The sequence below is a fragment of the Prenolepis imparis genome, unplaced genomic scaffold (genome assembly GCF_030444845.1).
Source record: "Prenolepis imparis isolate NDT839.2.m4 unplaced genomic scaffold, iyPreImpa1.0 SCAF_1, whole genome shotgun sequence".
Lineage (NCBI taxonomy): Eukaryota > Metazoa > Arthropoda > Insecta > Hymenoptera > Formicidae > Prenolepis > Prenolepis imparis.
This window is the reverse complement of record NW_028141159.1, coordinates 486,262-503,942: the sequence shown is the minus strand read 5'-3', so window position 1 is coordinate 503,942 and position 17,681 is coordinate 486,262. Positions and strand designations below refer to the sequence as shown.

Genomic DNA, 17,681 nt, shown 5'->3' with positions numbered 1-17,681 from the left:
TTAAAATAAATATTATGTTCTTTATTCGCTATTACTTTCTCCACACTGACAAATCTTACACACCAGACTATTTTTTCCTAGATTGTCCACATACATCAACGATTATGCAATTCTGTGTATAAAAGTCCATTGTACATTAACTTCGAGAATATAAAAAAAGAGGAAAATGCGGACTTTTAGAATATCTATTCCAATCACATATCTGAGAAACAGATATTATTCATTGTCACTAATGTCCTCATCAGTCGTGAACTCGGAATGTTCATCAGCTGCATCCACATCCTCTGCGGTCTCTTCGTCCGAGATGTCCCATTGCGGATGCTCGGTCGGGATTTCTGGCGCTTCCTTCACGTCCAACTATAAGGAGATACAAATCGATGTCGTGTAAATTGTAAAAAAATTTGTTGCATATATTACTTGTGTTTTTAAATTACTCACTTTAATATCTTGAGCTTGGTCAAAACCCAGATACGAATCGCTACGTAAACACACGGTAAATGTATACAGGCCTGGCCAGCGTGGTGCTGTGAATCTTAGTTGCACTTCTTCGAATTGTGCTAAAGACGTGACGTGTATAGGGGTTGTTAACAGCGTTTGACTTTTGCGATCACAGATATAGACCCACCAATACTCTTGCTTAACATCGGGAAAGAGCGGACAATGCACTTCGTGCGATAGATTACTCCTTCCCTCTAGTACTCTTTCTCGCTTGGATATTCTCTGTTGGAATCTGTTTGAAAGACAAGAGAATGTGTTTATAAAGTACATACAAAGTGTAATGTGTGATGTATTATTTGACATACAATGTTAAAAAAAAATTAATATTTCTTCTCCTTACTTTTCCCATTCTGTATCATCGTCGTCGAGAGACGCGTCCTTTTTGTCATGACTATCCTCGTCATCGCTTCTATCGCTCTCGGCTTCGCTGTCACTAACGTCGGACAGCTTTTCCTTGGAAGACTCTTTCTCCATTTTATCCTCCTTCTTCCTCGCATTAGGAGTATTGCTATGCTGAGTATTATTGGCCACAGTTTGGGACTGCGCCTGCACATTTTTAGCAGGAGCGGGTTTCTTGTTGGTACCTTTTTTATGTGACTTCTTTTGACCTTTCTTCTGTTTAAGCCACGCCGGCTTTGCAACTTTCGTTGATTGGTTTTGTTCCTCCGAGGCCTCATCGATTGCTTCACCACCAGCTTTAGTATCGTCAATCATCGTTTGTTCATTGACGGAATCATCTCCAAAAAGATGTTTCATATTTTTCCGCGTTAGTGATACCGTTACAGTTACGATAGCACCAGCAGTGTAGACTGTAGGATTCTCATCATCAATTACTATAAAATACACATATAATAAGTTAAAAAATATAATATTTTATACAAAACGCACATTTACTATAATCAATGTAAACGTATTTAATATACTTTATAAAAGAAACAGAAAATGATTAAATTACCTTCAGATCGTACTTTAAAGTCTATGTACGGCATATTTCCGAGAATTTTCATAATATCTTCGTACTGGCTGTCTGACAAATTTCTAAGTATCAGTCTTCGTTCTTCTCCTTTCAATTGTGCAAATTGTTGAAGACTTTTGATTTGACGCTAAAGAAAAGTCACACATTTATTTCTAAACATTATCAGTGTGTGTGAATTTCATTAATAATGATAAAAACATTATCAGGTAGATTAATACCTTCTTTGCATGGAAGTATTTTAAATTATCTTCAGTTATGTGTGGTAATTGAAGAAGAGGGTTTTTAAACTCCCAGAACCCTTGGACAATCATTGGACACAATTTCATACAGTTCTCTATAGTTGTTATAGTTGGCACCCGTGGTACTTGTAAAAAAAAAATTCCATTAGTTATCTATTCTACATATGTGTTATAAAATCATATATATTATTATTCAAAAGAAGATAAACGTTTACCTCTCCTAGCATAAGCTAAAAGTATAACTTGATGGACACAGGCAACCATTTCCTGAATCAAATATGGACATTTTTTTACAATATACTGTCTGTCTTTATCTAGTGTCTCAGGATTGAGCGGTATACGTGATAAATGTGCATGTAGTAAGGCTCTAGCTTTAATTGAATACAAATGGCATAGTGGTACTTCTTTGTTTTTCTCTCCCAAATTAGGTAATTGTTTGATAAGCTGAAATGGGTATATGAAAAAAGAGATATATATATATATATATAAATTAGTTATATACTCGTTTAAAAAATAATAAAGAAAAACATTGAGGTACCAAATACAATTAAATTTACCGAAGGAACTTCTTCAACGTCAGTATGCCTCTCGATTATTTCTGCATTGCGTTTTTTGAAAAATTCAAAGGACGCGGCAAGAATCATGATGACTCTCTTCAACGACATAGATGGTGTTTTCACGAAGAAAAAGTAATACATCTCAGTTGTTGTCAGGAGAACCTAGAAATATAAATACATATAATAACTAGTATACAATTTGTCACCATATAAAGATTTACTTTGGCATATAAAAACGCCAATTACTTGATCACCAGTGTAGCGAATGCTCTTGTACCACCACATTCCTACAACCGTTGGTAAAGCAACCATGAACACTAATGCATAGAGTCCTAAAACCCACACTGAATTCTCTTTTTCGACAATCCAGGAAGGTAAAGCTATACCGAAACTCATTGCCCCTGGACCATCCGGATTTCCATATTTTTCCCAATTTTTTCGTGCTTCATCATCCGTTAAAGCTTGGTAAGCTATTTTTGTTAATAAAAAAAAATTCAGTTAACTTGTGTGCATCCAAATTTAGAGCATTAGTAGTGGCAACTTGATACCAGTGTAATAATTTTCAAGAATTAAATGTGATGCTAAATTTTTAGTCGTTGTAAGATTAATTTCAAGTGCAGGTATTCTAACACAACCCCTATCATAGATCATTCTACATGTTGTATTACTATTTGTGTACAATGTGCTATAAATTTATCAAATATGTTGTAAAATATGGTTGAATATATCGTGTTGTATCTTTTCAGTTCTGTGCACACAATCTCCCTATTTGTTGCTCTTTACCTTTAGTTAATTTCATAAAAGCCTTCTCATTTCCAGTTTCTTTATCAGGATGAAGAATTAATGAAAGCTTGCGATAAGCTTTCCTAATTTCACTTTGTGAAGAACCCTACAATTGGAACTTTAGCATTTATTTTTGTTATGCAACAAACCGCTATGCATACAAATTTTATACTCACAGCTGGTACATTTAGTATCTCATATGGATCAAAGTTGGCCATTTCATAATCAAACTGGGATACTTTATATGCTAATAATATCAAGATGGCCCAACCCAGAATGATTAAAAATTTCCTACAATAATAATATAATTTTATTAGTATAAAAAGATAACAAGCATACAATTTTTACATATAACTATGTAAATCATAGATTTATGTATTATTTTTTACATATGTGACAAATAATAAAAACTTACGTAAACAAGGCCTTGGTTTCCTTCCAAGGTTTATTTGCCTGGAGGATAACTTTTTTCTTTTTGCACCCATCACACTGACATTCTTTGGCTAACTGATCAGGATCTGAATAAAATAGAAAGATTATTAACACACAACAAAAATTATGAAACTTATCTTGAGATATTTTCATGATATTTTTATAATTCAATATTATTTATTATATTTAATCAGCAATGTTAATCACAAAAAAATTCTTTGCCTATTTGTTTGAATAATATATTACAAGGATATTTTTAATAAAATTATATATATAGGAATAAGTATATATAGAATTTTTTATTACAGTTACAAGATTCAAGAATATGTAAAATTAAATACATAATTTCTCTATATATTTATTAAAATATTTTCCTTAAATAAATAAAAGATTTTAAAAACTAGTAAATTGCCTTTATTGCACACTGTGTATTATTTGAAGACACAGTCCGTCTTAATATGCACATCTCAATTCTACATATAAAATTGCCAACATTGTTTAAAAATTATTACAATAGATCTTATAACTGAATAGGAAATAAATTTTAATAGAATTTTTATTGTACATACTAGAAAATCTTGAAATTAATATACATTTTTTAAACAATTAAGCAAAGGCAAAGACTCAATCATTTCTAAACTTTTGCATACTCGACAAACAAGTAAATATTAAAATCTGACTATATGTGATTTTCAAATTTTATGTAATATATATGATAATCTTATAAATGTGTGTAAATCTTGTAAGTGTAATAAATGTAAATTTCTAAAGAGGTATATATCACAACAATGTAATTACTTGTAATGTTGTAAATTAATCAATTAATACGAGAACTAATATAGATATTAATATTATACATATAGAATTCCACTAGTAATCGGCTCAAATATTTTCGTTTTATCAGATTAGGGACGAATACAACATTGGCCCAGAAGAGAGGAAGCAAGGTAAAGCAAGGTGAGGCAAGGTGAGGCGAGGTGAGGCGAGACGAGATAAAGGAATGCAAAGACGAATAAAGATAGAGAACGATGCACAACCGAGAATCGTGCTCGAGTGAGTATACGTGGGCATCGCGTTGATTGTTAATGACTTGATCTGTAAAATTGCATCTCATCTTGTGATCTCTAACCTTGCTTCGGGCAACGTGGCCAGAGGTAGTAGGTCCCGGGTACCAGCAGTAACGCCAAGAAAGAGAGCAGAAAGTAAAAGAATGTCCCTCCGCTCTCGTCATACTGGAACTTCTGTCCGCTCATCGCTCATTTAAGTATCTGCGGCGTTATTTTAATTTTAAGTGATAGACCGTTTAAGTACATTCATTCGTAACATTATCCGGGCTCGCGCTGCGAATGTTGTACACGGACGACATGCAAATCAACAGTTAGCGGGGGAACTGCCTTGTCAAGACTGCCAACTCAGCACCTCGAGTCTCGAGTACCTCGGCTCACTCGGCTCACTCGGCTCACTCGGCTGACACGCACTATCGACTCTGACGTACGCGCGACGACTGACGACTGGCGGCTGGCGTTGGTTGCTGGATGTTGTTCAACTTGGAACTTGGTGATCGGTTGATGACGTCGACCCTTAAATCGGGTTACACGTGCAAGGGCCCGTCGCGTCGCCCTCAGACACGACGAAAAAAAAAAGAGCACTCGGCCTAATATGGTCGTTTTCAGACGAATAATGATAAATAAGATGTAGGCGGAATTATGCATTAGAAATCTATATCTTATAGTCATGTTAAATTGAATATGATACATGTATTGAAATTTTCTCCTACATTCTCTCTTGTTTAAAATAAAAAAAGTAAAATAAAACGATGATACTTTGGAGCTTTGGAGGAAAAGAAGCGCGGGAGAAAAAAAAACGAAAAAGTATAGCGTGCAACAAACGTCGCTAGCTGCCATTTTAAATAACGGTTTCTTTAATACGGTTTTTTAACATCGCAAATAAGCGTATCATGCACACAAGCGACAGCTCAAAGATAGGAAACAACGATCCTCATCGTTGTCGTGTAGCGTGAAATTTGTCCATTCTAGGGCGAGAAAGAGAGAAGGAAGGGAGATGAAAAATATTTCATAATATCCGCGGTTGTTTCATATATGTGTATAAAGAGACTTATAAGTACAGCACTTTTGATTGCGATCAAAGCAGCTGTTCCATTATATAGCACATTTTGTTGTAAACACAAGTGTTATTCTTTTACAACGCATAAAAATATATGAAAAAAATTATAATTAGCATTTTGTGATGTGCATTTGTATACCTTTTTTATTTTTCGACAATCTCTTTATTCTCTCATCCTTCGCTCAAACTCTAAACGCTTATTCCAAACTATTATAAATAATTTATAAATAAATGATGGTAAATTTTTTGTTGAAAGGAGTTATGAATATATATATATATAAAAGTCATATGATATAACGTGGTAATTTTACATTGTTAGGCGAAAGAAAATACGCACAAAGGAGATGGAAAAATAAGAGGCAAATAATTTGTTTATTTCTGCGTGAATCATTTCCTGTGCTTTGTCGCTTATTGGAATCGTGTGTCATTCTAGGAATATTGTTATCATTTGATCTCGTACACAACAGCATATAGCACTCATAAGCAGCAGCAACAATAGCTAACCACCAGAACGAGTCAGGCCTTCCTTGGTATATCGAGCGCGTTCAGAGTCGCGCTCTAATAATATTTCTCGCGCAATAACGCCGCGACGTAAATATTATATATCGCATTGTTGCATCGGGGCATCGCGCAGCGCTAAATGAGGCCGCGGGTTACAGTACCGGTAATTAGTAGATCTCGATTCGCGCTACATCGCGATCGATGGCTCCGTTGTTAACGTAAATACTGCCATACGTATGATTTACCGTGATAAAAATAATCGTGGTGGCACGGTGACATGCACGTTAAACGCACGAAAATGTTTTGATAAGATATCACCGACGAATCCGGCGCACAGTCTTTCCTCAGGTAAGTAAGCTATTTATTTATATAGCTTTCGCAACACGAGGTTAAGGTATACTCTGCCTAGGTAGCCTCCTAAACTCGAACCGGCATCATTTTGTGACAAAGTGTTTGACTTTGTGTGACATTTCTCGTAGAATTTCTCTCATTTCATTTACTACACATTTTCAAGTATCGATATAAACTTTTAAAACGTACTAGACTACATAATTGACAGAGCGCGTGCTACAACGCAAAGTCACTTACTTGTTATAATAAGATATAATTGGTTTGCGATAATATAAATGTATTTAAAACTTGTTGTTCTTCATGCAGGGTGAATACACTTCAACAACATGAACATGACGTTGAGAAACGTCGTCGAATGGACATGCTCCGACGTAAAGATATGGCTCATAGAAAATGGTTACGAGGAATACGCAGATTTATTTTATTCTCACGAAATCGATGGAAAAGTACTGCTGACACTGAAAGAAGAAGACTTAAAATCAAATATTTTAAATATAAAGAAGATTGGTGCTATAAAAAAATTATACCTCGTTATAAAGCAATTGCAGAGGGATAATATCGCCGTTTTATTCGACCTGGGATATGTGGATTTGTTTCCTTCGCCAAACTTTTATACTCAACAGAATAAACATGAAGTAAAGAGAAGTTTCATTTCAAATTAATTCCTTTTGACAGAGAGATGGATGAAACACTATATTTGAAATAATCTTACTTTAGATGCCCAGTACTGGTACAAATAATGAGGGATCCATGGAGCAAGAGTTTTATTCAGCTTCTGTATCGGAGGACGGACATGCTTCTCATTTACCACCTGAAATTTGGAAAACAATTATTAGTTTAGGATATTTGTTTATTGTCACCTGGATTACTGCCTTTGTGATGGTTATTGTCCACGACAGAGTGCCTGATATGAAGAAATATCCTCCATTGCCAGACATATTTTTAGACAATGTACCTCATATCCCTTGGGCATTTGATATGTGCGAAGTCACTGGAACTCTGCTTTTTGCAATATGGCTCGTTGTGCTTATATTTCACAAGTATAGGTAAAGAAAATGATAAGTCTATTTAAAATTATGGAAGAATGTAATTTATTAGTGTGAATAATTTATTAAATGCTCGACAGATTTATTTTACTACGGCGCTTTTTTGCACTGTCGGGTACAGTCTTCCTACTGAGATGCGTAACAATGCTCATTACTTCGTTATCGGTGCCGGGTGCGCATCTACAGTGCCAACCGCGCAAAGTTCCGGATGAAGATTGGTCAAGGTGAGAAAAAGAGAGAGAGAGAGATGTAGAGCATATTGTAATATACACCCATTATCTCTTTAAATACAAATATATATTTATGATATATTTTCTTTAGCGCTGCATATGTCGAGCTGTATAATAAAATAGCAATGGCTTATGTTATTTGGCGGGGTGCTGGTATGTCTATTCAGGGTGTCAGAACTTGTGGAGATTACATGTTTAGTGGACATACGGTGGCATTAACTATGCTTAACTTTTTCATTACAGAATGTAAGTAATATTTATCATTTTACTTTTTTCAGCCAAAAAAAGCAGAGATTTATAAATACTTGTATATTCTGACATGTTTTATTTTATTTTATTTAATTTTTTTCTTTTCATTACAGATACCCCGAGACACTTGTATTTTCTGCATACTTTCACGTGGATGCTCAATATGTTCGGTATTTTCTTCATCTTGGCGGCGCATGAGCATTACTCCATTGACGTTTTTGTAGCGTTTTATATAACTTCGCGATTGTTCCTTTATTATCATACTCTGGCGAATAATCAAGCATTGATGCAGCGCGATTCGATTAGAACCAGAATTTGGTTTCCATTATTTAGCTTTTTTGAAGCGTCCGTTGATGGTATTGTTCCTAATGAATTCGAATCGCCGTCCTTGATAGTTTGCAATTTAGTGGGCACAGGAAAGAATATTTGGCAATACGTACGGTCTTGGATTTATATCCGAAAAACGCAACGCAACATAAACGGCAGTTTAAGCAGCACAAAGAAAGAACGCTAACGTCGAACCAGTTCTTTTTTTTTCTTTTTTTCTTTTTTATTTCTGTGTGTGTTGTATTTTTAAGATAAATATGTAGTGCGGGAGATCCTTCATTGATTTCTTACTCAATTGTGATTATTTATATATATGTGTAAAAAATGTGATATGAATGACAATTCGTTCAAACAGATTACATTTCTACCATTCAAAAAAGATGAGGATATGTAAATTCAAAAAAAGTAATTCTCTATACTATATATTTATCTTTTAAAAATATTGACTGTTTATTTGACAAATCTGTTTATACGCTAAAATAATATTGAGCGAGATGTATTATAATATTGATTCTGATATTTATTTTTGCGATATGATTATATATATTATACGATACCGAGAGAGATTAAAATAATATAATATATAGTTAATTATATATTATAATATATAGTTAATTATATATAATGAGGTTAAAACTTCTATATTATAGAAGTTATACGTATATAATAATTTATTCATTAAGAAAAAAGCCTCCAAAGACAGATCATAGTGTATAAAATATGCTAAGGTTCAACGTGCATTTTCCAGGCATGTTGTATCATCTATAAGACTTTCTTATTTTTTATAATTGTACATACATATAACATTGTTCATGTAACATTGCTCATAAGTACTTTTGTTTTCTTTTTTTATAATACAAAAAGAAAGTTGAATCAAGGAACGATTGCACATTGTGATAACTCACAAAGAGCCCACATTTTATCAGGAATGTTGAATGATTTTTGACGGTGAGACCAAGTTAATAGTATAATAATATTAAAGATAACGATATTTTAGAACTTCTAGCTTAGACATCTTTAAAAAAAATTTGTTTTTGCTATCATACAACATTTATATGAGAAAGTATATGTTATAATATAACACTATCCATTCCTGATACCTGATAGAATTGATAACTTAATATACATTATATATAGAAAGATAGATATGGTGGTATCATTAAGCAGAGGCTGAAAATACTCTATATTGCCATGACTTATATTGTAAAAATATCTGTACAATATACAATTATACAAATAGTTTCTATGTACTTATATATAGAAACTATTATAGGAATATATAATAGCTTTTTCATCCATATCTATTTTTTACTTATGTGATAAATACTAGCTTATCCTGTTAACATTAACAGGTACTGATTATGTATTGATAACTTATATCGATGGTGCCTGAGTGTTGGTGTTTATATACTTCCACAAAACTATACAGCAGTAACTCTCTTGCTACATCGACCAATATATACTGACCTGGTTCGGAATCAAACAGTTGGATTGATTTGCGGATGATGTTACAAAATATAGCATGTACAAATAAAAGACATTAATATTTCAATAGAAAATATGTACTTTTTATCAGTACACTTGATATATCATCCTCTTCATCTTCTGAATATACAGATGTTATCAGAATAATTGCATCAATATTCGTGTTTTTTCTCAAATATATTCGTTTTCTTAATTTGTGTAATTGCAAAAAAAATGACGATAAATATTCCAAAGCAAAATTTCCTGATCCAAGAAATGAAATATATACGCATAATTAAATATTAATAATAAATATGTGACGCTAAATGAGGTGTGGGAATAAATTGAATTTGAATCGCGTCTGATATCGATATATATGTGGCCATTTATGTTATCCAATAGCACCGACGCGACGAGGTATTTAATCTAGTAACCTCATGCTAAAATCTCTAGAAATTACAAAATATCGGATGCGGTGCAAATTCTTCATGAGAGTTTGTCGTCTATATGATACAGTACAGTACATGTTTTATGGCGTATGTCACTAACATAAAAAAGAAAGGTTACGACAATTTTGGCGCGTATTTATATTGTAAATAGATTATTTATTACAGGGGTGATATAGTGACGCTTGTTATAAACAATATGTCATTCACGTTTGGAACTCCAGCAGTCACCTCTAGTAACACGAATTTTGGATTTGGGACTCAAAAGTAAATATAACCTTCAAACGGCATTTATATATATTAATGTAGCTTCAATAATTTCATGAATATGAAGATAAAGTATATATTTTCTCGCTCATTAAATATTTATTTAATATTTAGATATAAAATTATTTTCTGCAAAGAAGAAAAGAGACGTTAAGCGTTTGATTAACTCACACAACTGTTTTTGTTTTCCAGACCAGCAACAGGCTTCGGTTTGAGCAACGCCTCGTTCGGCACCACAACCGCAACGTCCAACACATTACCGTTCGGCGCTTTGCCCGCTCCAACGACGTCCATAGGTCTTAATTTCGGATTTGGTAGCGCAACAACCTCTACGCAAGCGCAATGCAGCGGTTTGATTCTAGGCACTAATACGGCTACTACAATGACCACTGCCCCCAGTTTATTTCCCGCTCCTACCACATCCGTGCCTTTGTTTACGAATCTTAATTTTGGCACACCAGCTACGACAAACGCTCCAACGTTTGGCGCAACATCTAATACAACGGCAACTGGAAGTTTAACTTTTGGTACACCCACCACCAATAGTACGTACATTCTGTCATCTCTATTGTTTGCCCTAAAAATATAAAATTTACCCTTAATATTGTCATTTATATGCAGCTTCTTTATTCGGGACTGGCAGTGGAAGTACTCTATTAGGCGCTAAACCGACAATCGCTGCCACTACTACAACTAATACAAACAAAGGACTTGGTGGTTTAGATGTTTCAGTTAACAATAAGGGCCTTTCTCAAGGAAATAGTAGTTCGACAGCTGCCAAAGAAAATCTACTGCCAAACGAGCTTATGCAAACAATAGATAAATTCAAGTAATTATCTTGATCGATACATAAAAGATGTGTTTATGCGATACTGAGATATTTATATTTTATAGGGAGTTTGTAAAAATACAGAAAGGCCTATCTTCAGATATCGCAAGGGGTTCGGCGAGACCGTTGAATCGATGCGCGGAAGATACAGCATCCCTAATGGAAATTTTGTCTACTTTATCCGGTTCAGTGCAACGGGACCGCTCTTCGGCTGATAAACTGAAACAAGATACGGCAAAGGCGTTGCAAAGCTCTGAAATAGCTCAAAGAACTCACGACACTCCACCAGGCTTGCAATATGAAAATAATGCGCCTCTTCAATTTTTCATGGAATTAGCTGAAAGCTTTGAACATGATTTGATGTTATTTAGATCACAAATTGAGACAACAGAAAAGCATATACAGGCCATGATGGCGCCGAGAACATTAACTCCACAGGGTATGTCTCTCTTGATTCTTTCATTATTTATTGTTAGTTAGATTCATTCGGTTAAAAATTTGATTAGAATTACTCTTAATCGCGTGCACTTATTCACATTTTTCATCATTAGAATTGACAATGGCCATGAATAAACTTCACGAGTCTCTAGTCGCGGTTGCTGGTCGATTGCAAAATGTGCATGCCAAGGTGCAGCAGCAAAAAGAACAGTATCTCAATTTCAGGAAATACGTATTGAAGGATAACACCAACGTTTTTGATAGTATCAAGACAAACGGTAAATCTAGTCGTAGCAGCATCGGAAGAATCACGAGCGGTCCCACACCCTTTGGACCAGGTAATAATATTTTTATGCACATTTCGAAATAACTTGAATATTGTAAGTCTTGAAAAACGAGGTTAATGCTTACAGGAAATAAAAGCTTTTTGTCCTCGACGACATTAAACTCGAACCGGCCGGCGAGTTATGAAACACGAAATCCTTTAGGTAAATAGGTCTTGTTGTTGATTCTCTCGTAATTCTATATCCTCGAGCTACGAATAAGAGATTTCTTGTAAGAAATGATTTTAATCGCCCCCCTTCCCCCCTAAAGATTTGCTACCTTCAGGTCTTGCGTGGATCTAGTTATGAGGTAGAATTTACTAACATATAACGCCGTTTACTAATAAATAGATCTAACAAGTGTTTACAATTAATTTATCTATTTTTCTTTCCTTTCTTTCTCTTATTTGACGAATATTGTCGACTTTGAGTTTTTATTTATTTTTTTTTTTTTTTACTTGTATGATTTGACTTTTATTTTGCCTTTTCAGGAAAAAAGAGAAAATAGAGGCTATAGTTTAATTGTTGAGGTATTAAATTTTTATTTCAATTTCTCTATGTTATTGTCAATGACGGGAAAAGGGGTAATACGCTTTTTTTTACCTCTAAATAAATCTCTTACACAGAATAACCAGTTAACTTTTATATAAATGATTATATCGCGATGATTATTAATCTTTTAATACTTTTATATTATACTTTGCATTTAGACGCTATCTCGAAAGATTCATCTTTCTTAACACAGATGATAGCGCCTTTACATGTATGTGCTTTGACTGCTTTTGGCTTTATTAATACATATTTTATAGTAAAATGCTTGCAAATATAGATACTAATCAGGAAATATATATCATCAAATTGATCACGGATTGAAACAAACTCTGCAGAATGTACGTAAAGATTTTGAAAGTATGTACATATCTGCAACTCGAGTTTGGGGTGAAAAGTTGGGAGTGTTTTCTCGAAAAACTGTTAAATTAAATACATGAATTTTAAATGTGCCAACAGATTTAATAGAAATATCAATTAATGTCAAGAAAACATGGGCTACCAATTACATCTCTAACAAATAATAATAAAATTACAAAATTGGCTCTATAATGTGTGTGTCTCTGAAATATAGTTTATCAAAAATATAAACATTTATTATCTTTAATAAAGTGTAGAAAATATTCCATGGCTTTAGCTATTATACATGTTTTATCTCTCTATGTCGATAAAATGAATAAAAAATAATGAGATATAAATATATTGTTACAGTTTGGGAAAGTTCGACACCGGTATCGTCTTCTACTAACATTGCTATAGGCTCGTCAATGAAACCGCCAACAACAAGCTTAAATTTTAACGCGCCGATTAATTTGACTGCACCATTACCAGTAAACGGAAGCAGCTCAAATTTTCAACTACAAAAGCCCCCCGTTGGCAATAAAAGAGGGAAACATTGATCGCTTGTTTCAGACATGGTAATTTTTTATGTCCTATGCAATTTTTTACAGTTCAAGTTCAATATATGTAAAGTCTTCTTTATCATTGATGATATCAAAGCAAATGCTGTATCATCAATGTGTCATTGTTAAATTGGTTTTTTTAATACATTGTACATTAAAATGTAATCTGTGACACACTTTAAATTCATACCTTACGTTACAAATATTCTATATCTTATATTAATTTTCATACTTTTATTTTACCAAATATCTAAAGTTTAATTTCAAGAGAAATAACGTTCTAGAGGGAGAGTACGTATATTGAAATAATTTTCTATTATTATCTGCTCAACTTTATTATATCTATTAAATTAATATTCTTGTTTATTTATGATTATAAATGTATATCTATTTTTTTGTGTTCAACTATAACAAAATATTATAAAGATTAATAACAGCATATAATAATAAACATACATGTAAATACATTGAGCTAATAAGTTGGTCCCTCTTTTGAATATAAATGAAAGGATAAAATAGAAAATATTTGTGAAGTGAAGTCGCTATAATCTACACTTAGGTCGAAAGTTATTTGTAGACTATATTTAGTCTTAAGCCCCTCGCACAATGCTAGGCAACAGGCAATAGGAACAGGAAATAGAAAATATCCACCAATAAGAGCAGGGAATAGATATTATTCCCTGCTTTTATTGGTGGATATTTTTTATTTCCTGTTCCTACTGCCTGTTGCCTGGCATTGTGCAAGGGGCTTTACACATCTAGATTTAATATAAAGTATAAAAAATTTCTTTACATTTTTATTATATTTCATCAAATTGCACCAACTTGTAGAATAGGGATGAGGAGTTTAAAGGCATCTTGAATATATGAATTCGCATTACACGCCTGTGTGAAAAAAATAAGTTTTTTAGTATTATAATTATTGTGTATATATGTATATATAGTCTACACGAATTATATTCAACAGAGAACTTACTTCTGACGAAATCCTTTCCAAATTCGCTTCAATATTATTCGGTTTTTCCATAGTCTCAGCAAATTTGTGTAATGCATCGTAGAATAAATTGGTTAATACGCTAATCTGATCAGACAGAATATTGGTAAGTTGCACCAAGGCGTCGGCTTCGTTGACGGTACTGCGTCGTTCTTTGATTAACAGTAATTCTGCCGTTTTATGAAATCTTTCTATGGAAAAGGCTGTAAACTGTGCCAGGGTTGATATAGCATTCTGAAAGATTTCCTGATCTGTATGCGTTGATGCGAGATAATTTTTCGTTTCTGTCCAAACCTGAAAATATTCGTTATTCGAGTATTTGCAACGTGATAATAAATAAAATTTATTATTGCTGCTACTACTAGCTAAATTTCTTACATTATATAACTTTTCGTAAGTAATATCGACACTAAGATCGTGACAAGCGGTCTCCAATCTGTCTTTCAAGTCTTTATTATTTTTATCATCTTCATCATCCACGTCATTCAAATTACAAAGTTGTTCGATCTCGTCCAATGTTTCTTGCACGGAAGTCAATTCGTTCGCGTCCAATTCGATTAAATGTTGCTGAATTTTCATATTGCTTTGTTTCGATAATATTTCTAGAGCTTCCAAGTGAACGAGTCCTTGATAATCGTCGAAAAGACTCTCGAAATGCACTTTCCTCGCCAATTGGCGCTCCTCGATTGTTTTTTGCTCAGTTTCGGCTTTTTCCTTTGCTTCTCTAAGAATTTGCGATAAATTTGGCTTCTCAGGCTCGTTCATGAAAAAGGCTCTTTTCTTTTTAAATCCAGGATCACCCTCTTGCAATACTTCCATCGTTTTCTTCCCGATAGCCTCCAATGTATCTAAACCACCTGTCATAACTTTGCTACCAGTAGATTCAACCAGTTTTGTAATTGAGGATACTCCTGATATCAAATTTCCGAATCCAAACGCACCATATGATTGATTTTCCTTCTCTTGTGATTCCAATTCTGCATCTATTAATACAAAATTGACAAATTTTAGTCGAAACGATTCTTATACATTGACTGCTATCTATCAACTTATCTTTACATATGCAATTGAGTTATACCTAATAAAAAATGAGATATTTGTGCTACATATAAATAAAAAATTATATATAATTAAAATATGTAGAAAAAGCAAAGTATTATATGTATAATATTTATACTAGGTACTGTACCATCAAGTGCAGCAGTTTCGTCCTGCTTTATTTCTGTCAATTCTCTAGAGTCCTGCATCCCTATTGTACCTTCCAAAAGTGTAAATCCTTGAGACACATGAGTAGTCAGAGTAGAAACACTTGCCGTAGCTGTATTAAGTAACGAAGTTACACCCCAATTTCCCCAACTACTCCAATTTCCTAAAGAGCTTTCCGATTCTTTGCTTGTCAAGGACAATCTCTCCAACACAGGTTCTAATTTCTCTTCCGTTAATTCGTCGGGCAATTCGATATCATTCTCAAGATCTTCCCAACCTTCATGATAAAAAACTTCTTTAAATTTTTTATTTGACTTTAATTCCTCTGGAATGTCCATTTCTAACAAATCATTTATACCTGTTGGTTTAGACTCATCATCTTCTGGTTGATTTTTATCTTTTTGCAATCCACATTCTGTATCTTCGCTAGATTGAGATCTTTTATTCAAACATTGATTCTCTGTACTTTTATCGTCGCTATCCTTTGTAATTCTAGTTGCCAATTTCTTTGTACCCAATCGATGAGACAAGTTTTGTTGTTGCAATAACTCAGAGGCTTTTTCAGCCTTTGTCGCTTCTACTTTAGGCATGGCATCATCTGATTTTACACCCGTATTGTTTTCTGCCATTAATTCAGTATTTTTATCTTTTACTGATATCGCAGAAATTGATAATGGTGATTTCCTCAATGTAATGGATGATGTGTTCTCCTGGTTATTAAAAGGCTCTACTGACTCGGTAATACGTATATCGCCTTCAACTTTGACACCACTATCAATTTTATCATGCTTATCCTCGACTGATGTCTCTTGACCTGTTCCTCCAATCGGTGTTGCGGTCTTTCGGAAAGTCGCGGGTCTTCTCCGCCAATTTGAACTTTTGTAAGGCGCGTGTTGGACGAATTCGGTATCATCGTCCGACTCGGAATCAACCGTCGACGGTGTCCAATAAGTTGTTTGGATGTTCTTCTTAGGAGACCCACCACGACCTAACTCCTCGTCAGCGCTTTCAAAGTCGGTGTCGCTATCGGACGTTACCATCTCTCGTTAAAGTTTATATCCTTAAAAATAATACATAATTTTACATCCAAGATAAAAGATTAAAAATAAATTTGCAAAACTATGTCGATACCTTGATTTCACAAACCTGAAGGTTAAAACTTGTTCAGCAGCAAGGAGCAAACACTCATTGACATATGTTCCAATTTATTATACATACATATGTATATAAACATATATATATATATATATATATATATATAGATGTGTGTGTGTTGTTTGTATGTATTACGTGCGAAACATCACAGTCACGTGGATGACAAAGTCATCGGAGAGGCATGTCTGGCACGTCAAATTCGCATACGCCTTCGTGGCATTAGCGGAGATTATTGCGCATGCGACGGGATTGGTTCAGGGCTGCGTTCAAGTGTGTGGGTCCATTCTTTGCAGCTGCACTTTACGTATACACGTATATATATTTACAATACGAGATCGCGTCGTATATGCAGCTTGAAGGTTGAAAAGAAGAAAAAAGCAAAGTGTAACTAAAACAAATGGATCATATGCCACTCTAAATATGTATCGTACGCTTTTCTTTCTCGAGGTAAAAGGGAGAGGAAACAGTAAATTTACATATTCAATCTCTTAATATTTCTGTACTTTTTTTATTCATACAGTTAATGTTTCGTTATATATGTATTTGCGCGTCTAAAGTTTGATTCTTCGAATAAAATTTTATTATAACGTCGTCATTTTTAGTATCAAATATCAATCGGAGCCTTGTAAATAACGCTCGAATAATCATAATCGTAAGATGCAGACTAAATTTGCCAGATTTGGAAAAAAATTAATTAATTTCAAATTTTCACGATTTTTCAGGATTTTACAATCTGTCAAGAAAACATCGTATTCATCTTGCTGTATTTGTACTCAAAAAAACGATCTCGAGGTG

At 33.8% G+C, this 17,681-nt stretch overlaps 4 protein-coding genes across 11 annotated transcripts; 2 read left to right on the top strand and 2 right to left on the bottom strand.

Annotated features, from left to right (window-relative positions):
- Positions 1-5,011, bottom strand: Sec63 (translocation protein Sec63). 2 transcript variants are annotated; one of them, XM_083045496.1, is made up of 12 exons: positions 4,615-5,011; positions 3,469-3,571; positions 3,230-3,344; positions 3,054-3,159; positions 2,517-2,740; positions 2,271-2,432; positions 1,929-2,157; positions 1,693-1,838; positions 1,454-1,601; positions 839-1,331; positions 439-730; positions 1-357 (listed from the first exon to the last, which is right to left on the bottom strand). In XM_083045496.1, the coding sequence occupies exons 1-12, from the start codon at positions 4,736-4,738 to the stop codon at positions 217-219; spliced, it is 2,283 nt and encodes a 760-aa protein (XP_082901622.1). In that variant the 5' UTR covers positions 4,739-5,011; the 3' UTR covers positions 1-216. The 2 variants fall into 2 exon arrangements, with proteins under 2 accessions (XP_082901622.1, XP_082901632.1); XM_083045506.1 differs by lacking the exons at positions 3,469-3,571; positions 4,615-5,011 and having other exon boundaries at positions 3,054-3,171.
- Positions 5,012-5,896: 885 nt separating this feature from the next.
- On the top strand, positions 5,897-9,872 carry Smsr (Sphingomyelin synthase related). The gene is made up of 6 exons (XM_083045519.1): positions 5,897-6,458; positions 6,768-7,096; positions 7,179-7,507; positions 7,588-7,731; positions 7,829-7,983; positions 8,100-9,872. Exons 2-6 carry the CDS (start codon positions 6,788-6,790, stop codon positions 8,498-8,500), a joined length of 1,338 nt encoding a protein of 445 aa, XP_082901645.1. The 5' UTR covers positions 5,897-6,458; positions 6,768-6,787; the 3' UTR covers positions 8,501-9,872.
- A 422-nt stretch (positions 9,873-10,294) lies between these two features.
- Positions 10,295-13,769, top strand: Nup58 (nuclear pore complex protein Nup58). 5 transcript variants are annotated; one of them, XM_083045474.1, is made up of 8 exons: positions 10,295-10,490; positions 10,683-11,035; positions 11,112-11,319; positions 11,385-11,758; positions 11,871-12,095; positions 12,171-12,245; positions 12,367-12,390; positions 13,341-13,479. In XM_083045474.1, the coding sequence occupies exons 1-7, from the start codon at positions 10,423-10,425 to the stop codon at positions 12,381-12,383; spliced, it is 1,320 nt and encodes a 439-aa protein (XP_082901600.1). In that variant the 5' UTR covers positions 10,295-10,422; the 3' UTR covers positions 12,384-12,390; positions 13,341-13,479. The 5 variants fall into 5 exon arrangements, with proteins under 5 accessions (XP_082901600.1, XP_082901592.1, XP_082901573.1 ...); XM_083045466.1 differs by lacking the exon at positions 12,367-12,390 and adding an exon at positions 12,572-12,610 and having other exon boundaries at positions 13,341-13,476; XM_083045447.1 differs by lacking the exon at positions 12,367-12,390 and having other exon boundaries at positions 13,341-13,769.
- A 420-nt stretch (positions 13,770-14,189) lies between these two features.
- Positions 14,190-17,191, bottom strand: LOC145940354 (protein FAM114A2). 3 transcript variants are annotated; one of them, XM_083045434.1, is made up of 6 exons: positions 16,863-17,186; positions 16,090-16,791; positions 15,715-16,008; positions 14,904-15,508; positions 14,508-14,819; positions 14,190-14,416 (listed from the first exon to the last, which is right to left on the bottom strand). In XM_083045434.1, exons 2-6 carry the CDS (start codon positions 16,769-16,771, stop codon positions 14,342-14,344), a joined length of 1,968 nt encoding a protein of 655 aa, XP_082901560.1. In that variant the 5' UTR covers positions 16,772-16,791; positions 16,863-17,186; the 3' UTR covers positions 14,190-14,341. The 3 variants fall into 3 exon arrangements, with proteins under 3 accessions (XP_082901560.1, XP_082901541.1, XP_082901550.1); XM_083045415.1 differs by having other exon boundaries at positions 15,715-16,791; positions 16,863-17,191; XM_083045424.1 differs by having other exon boundaries at positions 15,715-16,791; positions 16,878-17,191.
- Between the last annotated feature and the right edge of the window lie 490 nt (positions 17,192-17,681).